This window comes from Dreissena polymorpha, chromosome 13, assembly GCF_020536995.1.
Source record: "Dreissena polymorpha isolate Duluth1 chromosome 13, UMN_Dpol_1.0, whole genome shotgun sequence".
In the NCBI taxonomy this organism is placed as follows: Eukaryota; Metazoa; Mollusca; class Bivalvia; order Myida; family Dreissenidae; genus Dreissena; species Dreissena polymorpha.
Genome location: NC_068367.1, coordinates 51,635,599 through 51,654,324, shown reverse-complemented (window position 1 = coordinate 51,654,324; position 18,726 = coordinate 51,635,599). Strand labels below are relative to the sequence as shown.

The 18,726-nt window shown below is 37.9% G+C and overlaps 2 protein-coding genes across 4 annotated transcripts in view; both read right to left on the bottom strand.

Moving 5' to 3' along the window:
• Positions 1-18,726, bottom strand: part of LOC127855440 (integrin alpha-6-like) — a 128,702-nt gene that overhangs the window by 51,725 nt on the left and 58,251 nt on the right. For all 3 annotated transcript variants that reach the window (XM_052391016.1, XM_052391015.1, XM_052391017.1), the window contains 4 exons: positions 17,317-17,476; positions 16,313-16,526; positions 15,724-15,826; positions 889-1,027 (listed from right to left, as the gene is read on the bottom strand). In XM_052391016.1, the coding sequence (XP_052246976.1) occupies positions 889-1,027; positions 15,724-15,826; positions 16,313-16,526; positions 17,317-17,476 (616 nt within the window). The remainder of the gene's footprint in view (positions 1-888; positions 1,028-15,723; positions 15,827-16,312; positions 16,527-17,316; positions 17,477-18,726) is intronic.
• On the bottom strand, positions 8,053-12,463 carry LOC127855443 (uncharacterized). The gene is made up of 3 exons (XM_052391022.1): positions 10,797-12,463; positions 10,129-10,292; positions 8,053-9,503 (listed from the first exon to the last, which is right to left on the bottom strand). Exons 1-3 carry the CDS (start codon positions 10,860-10,862, stop codon positions 8,354-8,356), a joined length of 1,380 nt encoding a protein of 459 aa, XP_052246982.1. The 5' UTR covers positions 10,863-12,463; the 3' UTR covers positions 8,053-8,353.

Sequence of the window (18,726 nt, the reverse complement as noted above, 5' to 3'; positions counted from 1 at the left end):
TATTGAGGTCACTATTTATCTACTATATCTACCTTCGTAACCACCTGTATTGAGGTCACTATGTATCTACTTTATCTATCTTGGTAACCATCCATATTTTTTTTAGGTCACTATGTATCTACTATATCTACCTTGGTAACCATGCATATTGAGGTCATTAGGTATCTACTATATCTACCTTGGTAACCATCCGTATTAAGGTCACTATTTATCTACCATATCTACCTTGGTAACCACCCGTATTGAGGTCACTATGTATCTACTATATCTACCTTGGTAACCATCCGTATTGAGGTCACTATGTATCTACTATATCTACCTTGGTAACCATCCATATTGAGGTCACTATGTATCTATTATATCTACCTTGGTAACCATCCATTTTGAGGTCACAATGTATCTACTATATTAACCTTGGTAACCATCCATATTGAGGTCACAATGTATCTACTATATTTACCATGGTAACCATCCATACTGAGGTCACTATGTATCTACTATATCTACCTTGGTAACCATCCATATTGAGGTCACTATGTATCTACTATATCTACCTTTGGTAACCATCTATATTGAGGTCACTATTTATCTACTATATCTATCTACCTTGGTAACCATCAATATTGAGGTCACTATTTATCTACTATATCTCCCTTGGTAACCGTCCATATTAAGGTCACCATGTATCTACTATATATACCTTGGTAACCATCCATATTGAGGTCACTATGTATCTACCATATCTACCTTGGTAACTGTCCATATTGAGGTCACTATGTATCTGCTATATCTACCTTGGTAACTGTCTATATTGAGGTCACCATGTATCTACTATATCTACCTTGGTAACCATCCATATTGAGGTCATTATGTATCTACTAAATCTACCTTGGTAACCATCCATATTGAGGTCACCAGCCTTGGCCAGACTGAAGCCAAAGCGTGCGTGCCTACACTGCAGCTTTTCACAGTCCTCCCGATTTGTAGAGCGACCTGTGATGACGTGAGGCTTGGTCATGTTTGTGATCTGTAACAACAACATCCTCACATTACCATGCAGAGTTGATATTATGAATTAACAGAAAAAGCCAAAATAATCAAACACAATTATCATCATTAAGTTAACACCTTTAGGTTTGTGATCTGTTACAACAATATGATTACATTAGCATGTGGTGCTGTTATTATGAATTAACAAAAACACAAGCCAATATCTTGATAAAGGGTTGTTATTATGAATTGAGAGAAAAAACATGCCATTATCTTAATTAAGGGTTGTTATTATGAAATGACATACTGTGAAACCATTATTATTCGTCCGACATTAATTTTCGCCTTTTTCGTCCTTCGACCGATGGACGAATTCAAGATCCTAACGAACAATCATGTCCCATATTTGAAACAAATAAGACTGAATTACCGTAGGCATGAGGCATTTAAATCCAGCGTTATCCACCCATATACACAGGGCTCGAAATTAACACTCGCACACTTGCAAAATGCGAGAAAAAAAGATTGCAAGGTAAGTTATAAGCCACTAGTATTTTTTGCAAATAAAGAAATAGTGAAAAAAAACGAGTTATATTGCTTAATGCGTTTGACGGCGTGAACGCTAAACCGTATAAGGTCAATTTTTTGAACGTCCGAATACCCATATGCGGAAGCGCGCACCTTGTTTGTTGACTGGTATATTTATAATACAGATACACAGATGGTATTGATACAAAGAACATGAAACAGTCGACTATTCACACTCAAGTTAAATCCGGTTTTGAAACAAAGGGGTGTTCATTATACAGTGTACTGACAACTGACATTTCCTGTAAAACGCGAATGCAATAAGGCTGTATCGAATGCGTCGACTTCGTTTAGGTATAATAGTGTTGATTAGCGCTTATTGTTAACAACTTTATTACCCATTGTGTGTATTGTGTTTTTCAGGGGTGTTGCAGATTATACAGCCTACACGCGGCGAATCCGGATTAAAGACAATACTATTAAACGCAATTAAAATATGACGATGTGTGATCAACACCTGACTGAAATATATTCTGCGCTTTGTTACAAATTAATAAAGAACATTTTGATTTGTGTTTGGTTTTAACTGCATATACTATTTTTGTACATATACATAAAAACCCGTACCTTTGTTTTTTTATAACAAAAACATTTATCTTCTCTAATTGGCGCCGATAAAGGTAAGATTGTTATCAGTTTGACCGTGATAGTAATGGAAAAAGACTAATTGGCAATTGGCTTCGTTGTTTAAAACACTCGTTAACGATTATTCAGTCCCACTTATCCGCTAATCATAACAAAGAACGTGTCAATGACATATAAGGGACAGTTACTATCACCTAAAATAACAGACTTGTTAATTGGCATATGCCAAACAAGGCCCACCTCCTGCAAGTGACTACCAAGTGTCACCTCTCTTTCCCCAGCACGATTTTTTCGCAACCGCGTATTACATGTATTACAAACAAATCGGACGTTTTTTTTTTCAAAACCAGAAATGGACGAATTTAAGAGCGGACGAAATAGTCATTTTTATGAAAAGGGCGAAATTTTGTGCCGACGAAAATAAATGGTTTCACAGTAGATAAAGCCAATATCTTGATGAGGGTTGTTATTATGAGTGAACAGAAAAACATGCCAATATCTTGATGAAAGGTTGTTTTTATGAATTAACATAGAATAAAGCCAATATTATTATCTTAATGAAGGGTTGTTATTATGAATGAACAGAAAAACATACCAATATCTTGATGAAGGATTGTTATTATGAGTTAACAGAAAATCAAGCTCACATTTTCATCTGTGTTGTCATTGGGAATTGACAGACAAACAAATCACATATTGATAAAGGATTGTCATTTTAATTTCAAAGAATACCCAATTTTAAATGATCATACATGATTGTAAATGAAAGCAGGATTTGAAAGTAACAACTTAGACCATCTTTGGTACTTTGGCATGATTGCAAGAGTTAGAAGCTCAACTAAATGACATGGGTATTAAACACTTATTCCAAACAAAACAAAATCTGACAACAATATAAAATTGCTGAAATTACTTACTTCAGACTTATTGATCATAAACAAATTTTTAAAGTAAAATTCATTTTAATTATTAAATACTTACCTGTTATCTCTAGCTAATCCCTTTCTAGGGAGTTAATTATCTGGAAAACTTTAAGCGCTGGGAATCATCCACCTCTAATAAAGAAAACCAAGTCAGGTTAAACATAGTGCAATGTAACCTAACCAGAAAACAAGAACAACAACTCATCTTTTCTTTACAAAAACATAAAATGTCGATGAGCGGGGTGGGAGGTGGGACTTACTTATTTAATAATTAAAATGAATTTTACTTTAAAAATTTGTTTTAATATCATAAAACATACCTGTTATCTCTAGCTGATTTTGAAGCTGCGGCAGGAAGGTTCGCATATTTTTTCCCATCACAGCAGAACCAATATTTAGGGTTTTCAGCCAGAGAGAATAGATCATGTCCTCAGATTATCTTCGTAAGTACCATATTGTACGTACTTAATTCTCGGATGGCACAGAGTACTTACGCGATAGTAGAAATAACAGTTTGAGCCACAACAAGAGGACCCAACATATACAAATTGTCTTGTTGGCACTCAAGAGAACGAAGATAAAAAGAGGAGAAGGTGTATGATGATTCCTCCAGAAAGCAACTTGAAGCACTTCAGACAGTGGGGTATAATTAATATATAAGCCCACAAAGCCGAAAGAGCTCTTAATTCATGCGGTCTTATCTTAAACAGGGATAAATCACTGTATGAAAGAGAAGAATAAACTTTCTTAATTGTCGAGGCTATCCAACAGGAAATAGAAGCCCCAGACACATCGCCCCCCCCCCCTTTTTATGGAATGAAAAGTCTTTTATGAGAACCTCGAATAAACTTTACTCTCTTAAGGTAGAACTTCAAAGCCCTTACCGGGCAAAGCTGTCTATCATCATCTTCATGTCCACAAGTTCTAGAAGACTTGGAACTTTGAAGGGTTTGAAAGCCATAGAGGGAAGTTGATTTTTAGCAAGAAATCCTGGCTGACATAATAATGTAACATATCCAACGACAGCATCAAAACGAAGATGGTTATCTTCTATAGCAAGAGCATGAATTTCACTTTTCTGTTTGGATGAAACCATAGTAAGAAGAAAAACGGACCTCCAGGTTAGGAACTGTAAAGAAGCCTGATCAAGAGGTTCATAGGGAGCCTTAGTAAGCGAACTAAGTACACAAGCTAAATCCCATTTAGGAGCCAGTGTTCGAGATACAGGACGTTTAAGTTCCATAGCTCTAATAAGTTCCGAAATCGCTGGATCAGCACAGATTTGTGATGACTTAGTAAAAGCCAATGTATGCGAAATCATAGATCTGTATCCTTTGATAGAGCTAAGAGAAAGTTTCTTATCATCAAAAAGATAGATGAGAAAATCCGCTATGCGTCTAGCAGAAGGATTGAGGGGATCAATTTTCCCTCGAATACACCAATTAGAGAAGAGCTTCCAGCGAGCATCATAGACTGCTCTGATGGATTTTCTACTTGCAGAAGCAACAAGGGTTGAAGCCCTGACAGAAAAACGTTTCTTCTGCAGAGATTGCCTGATAACAGCCAGACGTTAAAGTGGAACATTACTGGATCCGCATGTAGTCAGCAGCTTTGAGATAGAAGATCTGACCTGTGAGGAAGTTTCCTGGGAAAATCGTACAGGAGACTGAGAAGATTGTTGAACCAAGATCTCCTTGGCCACCAAGGGGCAATCAGGAGTATCCGGCATGAGCTCACCCTGATTTTCCCCAATATTTAGGGAATTAGAATAGGTGGGGGATAGGCGTAAGCTTCCAGTTGGTCCCAAGCGAACGAAAGCGCGTCTATTGTCCGATACGTAAACTGAGTTACTTTCCCTTGAATACTCTTCAAATTGGAAATGCGCAGACGACTGCATTTCACTTCCGGGGTGTTCACAGATAAAGATCGATAAACGAAAACAATGGATGACGCAGTGAAAAAGAAAGCTAGAAAGACTCGAAAATATTGTTGTATTTGTAAAGGAATTTATAGAGGCATGATAATTGATGACAGAAAAGTGTCTATGCATCGATTTTCACAGGATAAATGTTTAAAACGAGTGTGGATTCAGCGATGTAAGACCGTGATGAGAACATTTAAGTGGAATGCCAACAAGTTTCTGTGCAGCGAGCACTTTGTTGGATTAAGAGGGCCAACTGAAAATAATCCGTTGCCATCGATGTTTCCAACAGAAAGCGGAGACACAAAGACATTCCCAACAACAGTAAGTTACTCAACAATGAATCGTTGGACATTTCTTCAAAGTACAATTTATCTTAAAGGGACTTTTTTACCGATTCTCTCCATTTTCAAATATGTAAATAAACGTTTTTCATTTTCACTACACACATTTTCTCTGCATTACGATTAACTGGACACCAGCAGTGCATGTACATTTATTATATTTAATAGAGATATACTTGAGGCTTTATTTTGCTGATTGTTATTTTTACAGTCTCTTGAGAGCACTGACTGTAACAACAACAGTGATGTCAGTGATGATATTAGCCTCAACGATGCTTTCCTCACAATTGAGTCTGACGATGATGAGAACTACCAACCCGGACCGCATTTCAACGTACCAGATATAGAGACCATCATGGAGGTTTCAGCCTACCTACACGATTACTGTGCATTACCTGTATTGGCGCCTAAAAAAACTGGAACAAGGTAATATTTAAACTGGCCACAGGCGCATATGTACATACGTGTAGTATAATTAAAAAATAAATATCATTATATTTTTCTATAGGTTACATTTATAATTAAAAATAAATAAATTGCTGATTAAGCATAAATACTTTGTTAAGAACACAACTCAATACATTTAAAAATTAACACAGGTTATCAACTTAAATTTTAAACATTAGTTTTCAATGGCTTATCATCAGTTATGAGCTCCTGCAGCGCTAAATATATTTTATAGACTTACTTGACAAATGATTTATAACTTATAATTATAGTAAATAATTTTTTTCAGGGCCACGTATGTTCAGGCAGAACCAGATATGAGGTACGGAAGTACACAAACAGAGACTGATCCTATAAAAAAATACACAACCAGTTCAACACAGACAAAAACACACACATGTGAAGTTGGCATTCAGTGTTCCTTGCCGTTGCTAACGTACTATGATGTTAAAGACAAAGATGAACAGTTGTGCTTCTATACAGGTATACCCAGTAATGAACATTTTCAAGCTGTCTTTGACGAAATAAAGGACAACGCAGAAGAACAGACCTCACGAAGGAAAGTAAGCTACACTACGAATCAAGGAGGTCGACCGCGCAGCTTGTCAGTAATAAACGAGTTCTTCATGGTATTGATGAGACTGCGCTTAGGACTTCTGATTGAAGATTTAGCCTTTCGATTCTGTTTGTCAAAATCACAGTGTAGTGACATTGTTAACCGGTGGATTGACTATTTAAGCGTGCAACTTGCTGTCCTAGTGCAATGGCCAAGTATAGAAGTCATAAAGTCCAACATGCCAAAATTGTTCAAAGACAAATTTCCAGATACCCGTATCATTGTTGACTGTACTGAGATTTACACTGAAGTCCCTAGCTCTTTGCAACTTAAGTCCCTAATGTACAGTGACTATAAATCACACATGACTTACAAGGCGCTAGTAGGCATTAGCCCGAATGGTGTTGTGACTTTTGTATCTGATTTATGGTGTGGAAGCATAAGTGATAAGCAGATTACAAAGGAATGTGGCTTACTAGACCTGTTAACCGCAGGTGATGCTATTATGGTGGATAAAGGTTTTACAATAAGTGACTTGACAACACCAAAAGCAGTCAAACTAATAATACCACCGTTCAAAAAAGCCAATAAGCCATTCTCCAAGAAAGACGTGCTTCTCACTAAAGACATTGCCATGTGCAGGATACACGTTGAGCGACAAATGGAAAGGATTAAGAATTTCCGGATACTTCAAGGAAACATTCCTATTTCAATGGCCCCTCGTGTCTCTAAACTGTTCAAGATATGCACATACTTGACCAATCTACAAACTCCACTTGTGCAGGATTAATAAACAAACAATAAATGAAATTGTAATGTGAAATGTGCTCACACAATGACTGGCTAACAAACACTGTTTAATCTCATGTTAACAGGAATGACCTTGATATAGAGTTACTTGAAAAACTGTTAACATATATGTACATATGTTTTGCTTGAAATGCCTGTTTGCATAATTTGTTTATCACTGACTAACACGTACTTTATTTATTACAGTAAAATAAAATAGTATGTTGCCTCAAAGACTTTGTGTTGGCTTTCTAAATAGTAAGATACTGAAGGAAAGTCCATATACTAGTATTACCGTATTTGTTAAAGTATTATTTGGGTGTTAATACAAACTTGTAGGGCATGCTTAAAGGGACTTGTTTATAGATTGTAAAAATAAGTTTTCCAATTGTGTCATAAATATAAAATCAAAGAACACTTCAGTATAAATTGGGGAGCAAAATGCCCTTATGGTGTAGACTTGTACTGAAAATACAGCTGCATTATCATTTCTGCAATGCCGTGGTTAAAATAAGCACTTTAAGGCATTTACTGACACACTTAATAAAAAATAAAAATCTTTTTACATGTCCCATTACAGCAGCTGCTTTTGAATTGGGTATAAATTCATTTTAATGATGCCAAATCTATATTCCAGAAACACTTCAAGTTACACAATTATCTGACTTTCAACGTTTTCAAACATTTAGTTGGCTCTTTGCATATAAATAAATACTTTCGGTAGTAATAAAATGATTTATTTTCAAATATATCATTTATTTAAATAAATATAAACAATCGGATTAAATTAGATTTCTCTGGAATATGATCACAGAAGTTAAAGAAAGGAATACAAGATTTATAACCAAGCATTGTACACACATTTATTTCATGCATATTAACTTGAACAAGTCATTTAATCTTGTATTATTTATAATTCATAACAAACAATCAAGTCAAATAATAATATCATATGACAATTCAAAAACATTGTAGAGTACAATCCTATGTAATGGTACATCTATTTCCCATCAATGAATTTATATAACATGAACATGTATTTATTTTTTCAAACATACAAGGCGCATACAAGGCGGTAACACACAAGGTCAAAAAGTAACCTTTCACTTTCAAACAGAAACCATGTCTATAGTAGTAGTACTGATCTTATTCATTTTATTGCTTATAGACAGACACTTCTTATGTACTACCAGTCCATTGTTCAATTTCTTCAAATTAAAGGTACATTCCTATACACACGTAGGCTGTACAACTCCGGGATGAAGGACTTAATGTAGAAGTCATCAAGTCTGGCTTGCATTTGCATCCACAGTTTATTATTGAACGTGATACGCTCCACTGACAAGCCGGCACATGTCCAAACAACAAAATCGCACCACCTTCGACCACTGACTGCCATTTGTCCTTGTACTTGATAGTAATACAGGTGATTTTGTTTCAAAACCACCTTTCCATCGACAAGGGAACAGAAAAAGTCTTTGTCATTACAACACTCCTCAGGTGTGATCATCCGCCACTTCATTGATGCGGGGCATTTAATTTCAACAAGTCCATGACTCTCTTCACAATGTGGACAATAAACTAGGCCATCTGGACTGGAACCAAGATGTGGGTACCTTTGGTTTACTAACAACCCACATTCTGTTACTTTCAATCCCTTATGGACGGTGTTCATTTTCCAGACATACATTTTCCGTGCGGGTTTTTCATGTTTTTTTCCATATGCAGTAGATTTGTTGGAGAAATCAGAATACAGCATCTCCTTCAACAGGTTGTCAGGCTTAGTGTCAGTCTTTCGTTTAAAAACTTTTCCAAAGAATGAAGAAGTTATCCTCTCTCTTCGGGCAACCTTCCATGGCTGGCTACTCTGCCCCCGAGTCATTGTTTCCACAGCCTGACAGTCATCGGCACTAATGTTAATATTTCTAAAATGGGCCTCAAAGACTGTGCAACACTCGGGTGACTCTAAGTTCACCGAGTCCCTGTACATGAACTCAACTTTGTGGATAGTTGGTATCAATGGCTCGGGTTCCTTGTGCACGGGAAAGTTTTGCAGCCAACCTACATTCAAGGATTTTTCAGTAAGTCTGTTTCTCAGTCGTTGAATGTTCACTGTACTTTCTGTGAATGTAGCATTCTCTTTTACAAACAAGCCACTTACAGGTTTCCTCAATGAGGATTCAAACTTGTGTTTCTTGAAAATCACACTCTGACTCTTTTTTGGACTTAATTTCCTCTTCCTGGGATTTGACCACTTGCATTTTTGAGATGTTGAGGAATGCTTGCCATCTTGCACTTTGTTAGAAATGTCCTTCACTGCATACAAGAGCGCGCCGATGTGGTTACACGATTCACCTTCTCTGAAAAAAATAATGAATTTGACAGTTGATGGGCAAATAAATAATTATGCAGTAATTGAACTAGGTCACATTTTTCCTTGCAATTTAATTTTTTCAGAATGTTACATAAACAAAATGCATATACAATGGTTTAGGCAGACAAATAAATCAATAATTAAAGATTGCATACAGAAATGATAAATATAATACTAAGAAACTCCAAAAACATCAACAGGAGAGAAATCCTTATGATCAACCGAAAGTCCTTAATTATTTAATTTAAGGCAAGTGAGTTATTGCCTAACAGCACAATACAACACAAAACATCACGACACAACATAAGACACAACATGCGATCAAATAAAGACAATACAAAAGAGTGCTTATATTACATTTTTATTATAATCAAATATAAATGTAAAATAAAATTGAAATGCTTCAATATGGCCTGTTCCTAACTGAATGTGGATATAAGTAACAAAATTGTCTGTAGCATATGTAATCTCACAAATGGATAAACACAGCAGGAAATGTATGATATTGGCATTGTTTTACTGAAAAAGGTTTATACAGATAATGCGATATGAATGATAATTACAACATCATGATAACAGAAATTATTGCAAAACAAGCTAAAAATAGTTACCCTGCTGGACAATTACAGGTTGCAGAATGCACACATCCAGTCACTTTGGAAAGGAGAACCCAAGGTCGATAATCTGGAGACTTTTTCTTATCGGCTGTTGGAAATGATGGGATGACAGTTGCTCGGATGTAGAGATGACTTGTGTTTTCATCGATGCTACTTGTCTGAAAACAAATAAATTTATTTTACATCTTTGTATGCTTCTATTCCTGTTTTACCTGAAAGTCAGACACTGCAAAATCTGTCAGTAAATGCAAAGTATAAATTAAAATGATAAACTGTTTGACCGTCGGAATGTCTAACAAGTAATTAACCCATTTAAGCCTAGTGGACTCTCCCGTCCTTCAAAATTGGATCAATTTATTTCCAAAATTAGGGATGTCTAGTATATTTATTTCTATATTTAGAAGATTTCTTACAGAAATTCCTTTAAGCAAACAGCGCAGACCCAGATGAGACGCCGCATCATGTGGCGTCTCATCTGGGTCTAAGCTGTTTGCCAAGGCTTTTTTCTATACGCTAGGCATAAATGGGTTAAAGCACACATCGCTTTTTATATTTAACAATACTTTCATCAAAATTATTATGCAGATCATATAATATGAAAACACCATTAATAATAATTTTTATAGGCATGTTGAACTGATGCCACAAAGACTTATACTGACCTGGACTTTATGTACATGTCCATCTTCATAGAACACTTTAGACTTGAGATGTCTCTGAGAATTCATTTTTAACACTAGATAATTGTAGATGTCTTTATCTCCAAATTCCGAGAGTTTTGAATAATCATCTGTCCAATTATCTAATGAGTCAGGATGGGGAATTTTCTCACCCGAAGGTGTAACAAATCTGTGCGAGCTAGCATTATGCTGCAACACGCCATCGTCTTCTCCGTTTACGTCCGAAATACCAAGTTTAAATGTCCCTTTTACACGATCAATTAATTGCTGTTTATTGCCTGAAACATTCTGCCTACGGCTAGCCAAGTAGCTTTTCAATTCTCGTACTTTAAATCCTGTCAAACTATCATTTTTCTCACACGCTTAGCTGATTCCTTTGTCTGCGTCCGACATCTTGAACAATGAACACCCCGGAAGTAAATTGCTGAAGAGCTATAAGGGGAGGTAATTAGGTTATCGTACGAGACAATATTGCCCAGGCTGCTGGATCGTAAACTGGACTCACATACAGAGGTAGTCTGTAGTTCTGTCTAGTCGCAAATAGATCGACCAGGGGATAACCAAACTTGAAGAAGATCTGGTTGGTCACTTCTTGATAAAGTGTCCATTCCGATGGAAGTATCTGGTGTTTGCGAGACAACCCATCCGCCAGGGCGTTGAGGCGATCTGGTATGTATTTGGCCAGAATAAAAATGTTGAGTGTTTTGCAAAAAAACAAGTAATTTCTTGGTTTCCAGATAAAGGGATTGAGAATGTCTTCAACCCTGTGCCTGGATGTAAGCCACCACCGATGTGTTGTCTGTTGACACCATCACACAAGAGTCTCGAAAATGTGACTGGAAATGAGATACAGCTTGAAATACTGCTCGCATTTCTAGATTGTTGATATGAAGGTGAGATTCCTGATGAGACCACAACCCTTAAACTATTAGACTGAGAGGTTCCAGGTGAGCACCCCATCCTTCCTTGCTCGCATCCGTGATAAGATGTAATGACGGTTGCTGAGGAAGAAATGGTACTCCTGCTACCAGAGTCTCCTCGTCTAGCCACCACTGAAGATGAGACACTAGGGAAGGATGGATTGGAATCTGTTTTAACAGATTGCCCGTAGACCATTTCCAACAAGCTGAGAGATAATGCTGAAGAGGACATAGGAATAGACGTCCCAACTGCACAAAGTCTGCTACTGAGCTCAGGATACCGTTGAGAGAGAGGAATTCTTGAGCTGTTATATGAGATTGGGACAAAACCCAGTTGACCTTTACCAGAAGGTCTGATAAACGTTGACATGACACTCTGACCCGATTGATGTGTGTCAAGAAATTCATTCCCATGAAAGTGAAGTCCTGAGAAGGAATGAGGTCTGATTTGTCTGCATTGAGAAGGAGTCCTAAAGAGAGGAGTTCCTTCCAAGAGAATTCTAGGTTGGTCAGAAGTAAATGACGATCGAGCTGGTGTAAGAGCCAGTCGTTGAAATACTGAAAAAGAAAAATCCCGTGAACTCAGACTGCAGACATTAGTTTGGTAAAAACTCGTGGGGCGGTCGCCAAACCAAATGGCATGGCCCGTAACTGGTAGACTTTGCCATGAAAGGCGAATCGATGGTACTTTCGGAAGTTGGGATGTATAGGAACATGGAAGTACGCATCTTCCAGATCCAAAGACACCCCCCAGTGCAGGGGTTTGATGGAATTCCGTATGAAGGAAGGAGTCTCCATTTTGAAAGTTGGTTTGAGAAGGTACATGTTTAACACTTTTAATCTAATACTGGTAATTTGAAGCCATCGGTTTGAAAAGTGGAAAAGTCTGGCCCCGACTGGTATTTCCGGCATCGGAGGTTGTGAAGATAGAAAGGGTAGGGACCTAGGGCTGATAAGGAGGCAGTACGCCCTTGCCAGCAGAAGGTTTGAAATTCCTCTGATCCGGCTTGGGTTTGTTCTTTTTCCCAGAATCTCTACCAGAAAACTTCTTAGAAAAAGAAGGTCTGTTATAGGAAGAAGGCCTGTTAGGACCCGACCATGGATTAACAGCAGGCCTTTTAGATAAAAGATTGTTTCTCTTAGCCTTCTTGGATGCTGGAACTGCTGGTGGCCTAGAAGAAGGCTGCTTAAAGGCTCCTTGGCGTTGTCCAGAATAGTTTCTAGCTAAAGAAGCATGAACTTGGTCATCCTTGTCAGCTGTGATTGCTTCTTGTATCCTTCCACCAAAAAGGAAACCTGATGTGAGAGGAGCCGTTCTGAGCGAGTTTATACCTGGTTCTAAGAGAAAATCTTTAGGTAAAGATGAAAGGATAAGATCCAATCCTTAACATCTCAGACATTGAAGAATCAGCATTATGTGAAAGGGATAATGCTGTTTGTGATTGGTGAATCAATAAATGCCGAAGTTCTTCCGGAACAGAATCAGACCAATCACAAACCAAGTGTAACAAGGTTGCTAGCATTAAGTCTACCTGGTTGGATAGACCTAAAGATCTTCGCTCTCTACTTTCCCAATGTTCATTCATGGAAAAAGGGACTGACACTGAAGTAGATGAGCTAGGCATCGTAAGCAAAAGCTTATTGATGTCTGGATCCTGCGATGGTAATTTAGAACAATCTGAACCGTAAGTCGGATCGGGTACTGGTGGTTTGTAGTTACATTCCTGAAGTCTAGACTCTGCAAAATCCTTCGGTACTTTCCACATATCTCCTCGTTTAGGAATAGTTTTATTCACTGATTCCAACTGATTCCAACGATTGAAAAACAGATAAGACAGTAGAAACAATCGGAAGGCGTGTATCCAGGGGGAACGTGCCGTAGTAACCATGGTGGTATCAAACGTACGAACGAGTTGTTCAGTGATCGAGATCGTCGAATTAGAAGAAGTCTCCACAGGTCGTGGACACAACTCTTCACCCAGTCTGGAATATCAGCTTGTAAATTTGATTACTGAAAGCCATAAATTTATTCGTATCAATGTATACGCATCGGATTCAGCTTCACTCTCTACAGGAACAGAGGTGTGTAGAGAAACAGCAGGATCAGGAATGAAACTATCTTGTGCCAGATTGTCTGGTAAAGGTGAATTATCATCCACGACGTCTGCGATTTGATTATGCTTATTAGTATTGACCGGTACAAAATGACCAGACGCATTCTGTACCCATAAAACATCAGGATTCGAATGGGTAGCATTAAGACACCCGTGGTGCTGATAATGTAGCAGTACTTGTTAGCTGCACTCCTGAAGTTCCAACATGTGTGGCTGTTAACATGGTAGCCGACACATGTGATGAGGAAACATGTGATTCCATAAAGGAATAAGACATTGATCTACTATCCGAATGGTAGGTACGATGTCTACCTGAGGTTTGTCGACGTGCTCGTTTTCTGTGATGTCGCGATCTGGATCGGCTGCGATGTCGAGATGTACATCCGCTGCAATGAGACCGGAATCTTCTGGAATAGCATCTCCGTGAACAACGACGTGATCGCTTACGCGCGTAGCGGCGATGAGAATCGCTCGACGAAGATGAGCGTGTCGATGTCTACTCCTTGATGACGAAGATTCATTCGTCGATGACGAGTTGGAAGAAGAGTCATCCGATGATGAAGATTGATGCCTTCTTCTGACTGTTGACCGGTGACTGGACCGGACCAGTGAAAGGGACCAGACCGGTCACCGATGACCGGACCGTTGACCGGCCGGACATATCATGACCAACCGGACCGGTGACCAGCCGGTCATATCCGGACCGGACGAGTGACAGGCCGGTCATATCTAACCCGACCGGTGACTGGCCGGTCATATCATGACCGTTTATGTCACCGGCCAAAAACCGTAGAATGTTTGGTCAGACATTGATCGATCCGTAGGTCCACGATCAATGTCGCCGGTATTGAAGGTTGGGAGTCAGATGACGACCTACAGACAACACCACCATCGTGCCTGGTATCCGGTGAATGAAATGTCAGCTGGTCATCCCTGACCAGTGAAGTCACCGGATCATCAACGTCCGTTAGAGGTTCGTGGCATTTGCGGCTGATCAACGTCCAAGGGCGACCAGCTTGTGTCCATATGTCGTAAGACCATAAATCGCACACTGCACACTTTTTAAGTAGAGTACATGCCAGGCAAGTGTCGTGAGGATCCCACCTTGCCTTGATGTGACCACACGAATCTCTCCTTTGTAAGTTCATTTCTGAAATCAAATGAAACTGAAATATCCTACAACAGACAAAAACAATTGTTAAATTTAAACCACAGTGTAAATAAACAAACGCTGTACAAATGCTCTCAATTATTTATTGAGGAAAAAGGCACGAAGTCCTCGTGGATTACCTATAGAAGGAAATGGAACGAAAACCTTGTGGTGCACGTGCTCATGTACATGAGCACTATAAACAAAGATACCCAGCAAAAGCAGAATTATAACAAAAACTGCAATAAAAAGTATAAAAAAAGTAAACCGAATGATATACAGAAAAGATAAATAAAATTTATCCTTCAAACTCAGACAATAAACACAATTAAAAGAACGAAAAAGTCCTGAGCCAAAATAGGTGTGCACTCGTGGTTGTCCGGAAAGGAAAGATGAGTTGTTGTTCTTGTTTTCCGGTTAGGTTACATTGTACTATGTTTAACCTGACTTGGTTTTCTTTATTAGAGGTTGATGATTCCCAGCGCTTAAAGTTTTCCGGATAATAAACTCCGTGGAAAGGGATTAGCTAGAGATAACAGGCATGTATTTATGATATTAAAACTGTTAAAATGCATGAAACTATTGCAAGGTTTTCCAAAAAGCTAGTTCCCTAGCCCGACTTCCAACTTTTGAAACATGCACGGGTCTAATATAAATTTACTTGCCCACGGCTAACAGGAAACCGCTTAATGCTTTCAATTGGGGTAAAAAAATACCCAGCCTACCATATCAGCATGTCCTGAATAAATGTAGATGGCCCCTCCTATCTTGATGCTGTCCTTCTCTTCTACATAGTAGAAGGGGCAGCCAACAATGAGATCATCATATCTGCAATATATGGCAGCATGGAAATAATCATAAACAGGAATTTAATTAATTATTTTTTTTTTTATTCATCTTTCATTCCTCAGTAATGTAGCCAATCTGGTGATGAAAAAAGCACACAGTTGCACTTATTGAAAATTATTTTAAACACAAAAACTTAAGAAAGATCAATTTTTATGATCTCTTTTTAGCTCTAATGCCCTAACAAACGCATCCATTTGAACAACTTTGAATGAGAGATTTTTGTTACAATTGGTTTAGAAAGATATGTGGTTTGAATGAAAAACATAAAAAGGGAAACACTGATACACAATGACTGACTGACTGATAGACCAACTGATTGAACCATGCAGCAATGACTAACAGACAAACAGACAGAAAGACTGACTGTTGGTCATATATTTGTCATACTTAAAACATTGATGGAAACATTGCCTGCCTAACTTATAGATGACTAACAACGAAATCATAAAATCTTAGATTACCCACCCATCATTGTTCACGTCCACGGCCATCAGCTCGTGCCCGAACCCTGAGAATGGAAGGCCACCCGTGAGTATTTGAGAGGTCTCGTAGCTGAGGATGTTACCCGTGGACATCTCCGTGAAGAACACCACCTGCCCATACCCCAGACTGTGGGGTGCCCCCGCCACGTAGTACATACGCTCTGTGTTGTCAAACTTGCCACCCACAGATGAGTAGCCTAGAAGGTGAAATAATATAATATTGTTTTGTTGTACTCTAAATTGAGCATAGTTAAATTTGTAAGCTGGCTTCATCAGGCTACACCTGCCTTGATATTGTAAAAGAACATACACTTTGTATTGTGGAACTGGCCACCCAACAATGAGTATCCTGGGGAGTGAAATTTTATATTTATCAATATAATAAGGTAAGTTTTTTGGCATATCTGTATGAGTTATTCTGTCAAGGTGAGAAAAGGTTTTCATAGTGATGCTATGTTTTGCTTACAGGGCAAAATTAAACATTATCCTTTTACCAGTAAGATTGACGCGTTTCTAGTCCCTTAGTAAATCAAATTAAATTTAAGATTCATATTTTAAAGGCTTTATTTCCATCCTTATGATACTTATAAGCAGCAAAAAGCTACTCCCAGGCTATTCGGGTTTTATACTGGTTGCATCAAGCCATTTTCACTTTGCTTCTGAGTGGAAAAAGGTTAAGCAATATAATAAGGTGAGTGTTCTTGCATATTTCTTTGTTTTGTTTTTATCTAAAATGAAGAGCCAAGGTTTTTAATGTTGAGGCTTTGTTTCTTTAACATTCTATTAAAAACTAACTTACATAATTTCACATGTCTTGGCCAATGAAATAATTATTTATAATTAACTACAATTAACAACTTTTTAACTAAATATTGTTTCATAAACCAATCCATATGAAAATGTAAAAATATAACACTACACCATTCAAAATATATAAAGTTTCAGTTAAAATGTTTCTAACCAAAGGCCCATGGGGGAGAAACTCACCGAGATAAGAGTTTAAAGAGACTGGCCCAGGTAAGGGATCAGCCATAGTTGTCGGGGATCGGTACATTCTCTTGATGCTGAACTTTGGGGCGATGTCAATCTCGTTGATCATGCCGATCCAGTTGATGGGACCAGGGGCACCCATTATCAGCCGCTCATTCTGGCAAATAGAAAAAACAAAAAAATTGGCTATGTTATGTTTTGGGAAAAATGTGTTTAATGCATGTGAGTAAAGTATTGTCCCTGAATAATCAGGGATGACGATTTCCGCTAGTATTTTGTGGCTTTTTTTAACCCTTTGCATGCTGGGAAATTTGTCGTCTGCTAAAATGTTGTCTGCTGAATTTCTAAAATAAGCATTTTCCTAGATTCTTTGTCAAAGAATACTATCAGAATAGCAAACAGTTTGGATCCTGATGAGACGCCACGTTCTGTGGCGTCTCATCTGGATCCAAACTGTTTGCAAAGGCCTTCAAAATTCGGTTCCTGCACTGAAAGGGTTAAGGAAGTCCTGTCTAAGCAAATATCCATTTTAGGTGAAAAGTGTCGTCTCTTATTAGCCTGTGCGGACTGTACAGGCTTATCTGAGACAACACTTTTACGCACATGCATAATACCAGATTTTCCAGAACAAAGCTAAATTAATTTTACAGTCAAACAGCAGCAAACAAATTAGGGGTCACTTTTCACAGATCATATGGACCCTTTTAAAAGTTAACCCTTTTCCACTCAGAAGCAAAGTTGAAATGGTTATGTGCAAACAGCATAAAAACCAGAACAGCCTGCGAGTAACTCGCAGTCTGTTCAGGTTTTAAATGCTGTTTGCTGCTAATAAGTATCTAAGAGTTGAAAATGAAGCCTTTAAAACTTGAATCTAGTAAGAAAGGTCTTAAATAAAATTTAACTTTCTTAAGGACTACAAATATGTCAAAATACGTATCTAAGTGGGAAAGGGATAAACAAGTCATATTAAAGGGAAACATTTGAAATCCGTTTTCTTTGCAAGCAAATAAATGTTTTGTTTAGGTTGAAGTTAGTTATTTTAGCTTGATTGCATCAAAAAGCCTTGGAATAATGAAACATTCTTGAGTCTGTTTCATATAACAAACCAGTATTTTGTACATTAAGAAGATCATAAGAATGCTTTTAAAGTCAGGATCAAACCCGTGACGTTCTAGTCGCAAGGTTGATGCAATATCCACTACAGGCCTGTTTATCACTGGTACCAGTCAATGAAATGGTACTATTAGAAACCTCTGTCCATCCTTTATCTTGATACAGCGATTGTTTTTCTACTTTATAAAGTATCCATAAAAGGTACTTTCCTTATTGAAGAAAAACTACAAAATTCCCAATTCCTGTTTGAAAATTTTCCAAAAGGAAGGCAAATTCTGTCAATTTTGTTCCAAA

Bases quoted from the DNA above. Each gene is read 5' to 3' on its own strand.
- LOC127855443 (XM_052391022.1), bottom strand. From the start codon at position 10,862: ATGAATTCTCAGAGACATCTCAAGTCTAAAGTGTTCTATGAAGATGGA. The intron at 10,293-10,796 runs GTCAGTATAAGT...ATTTGTTTTCAG, and splicing joins GACATGTACATAAAGTCCAG to ACAAGTAGCATCGATGAAAA. The intron at 9,504-10,128 runs GTAACTATTTTT...TATTTTTTTCAG, and splicing joins ACCTGTAATTGTCCAGCAGG to AGAAGGTGAATCGTGTAACC.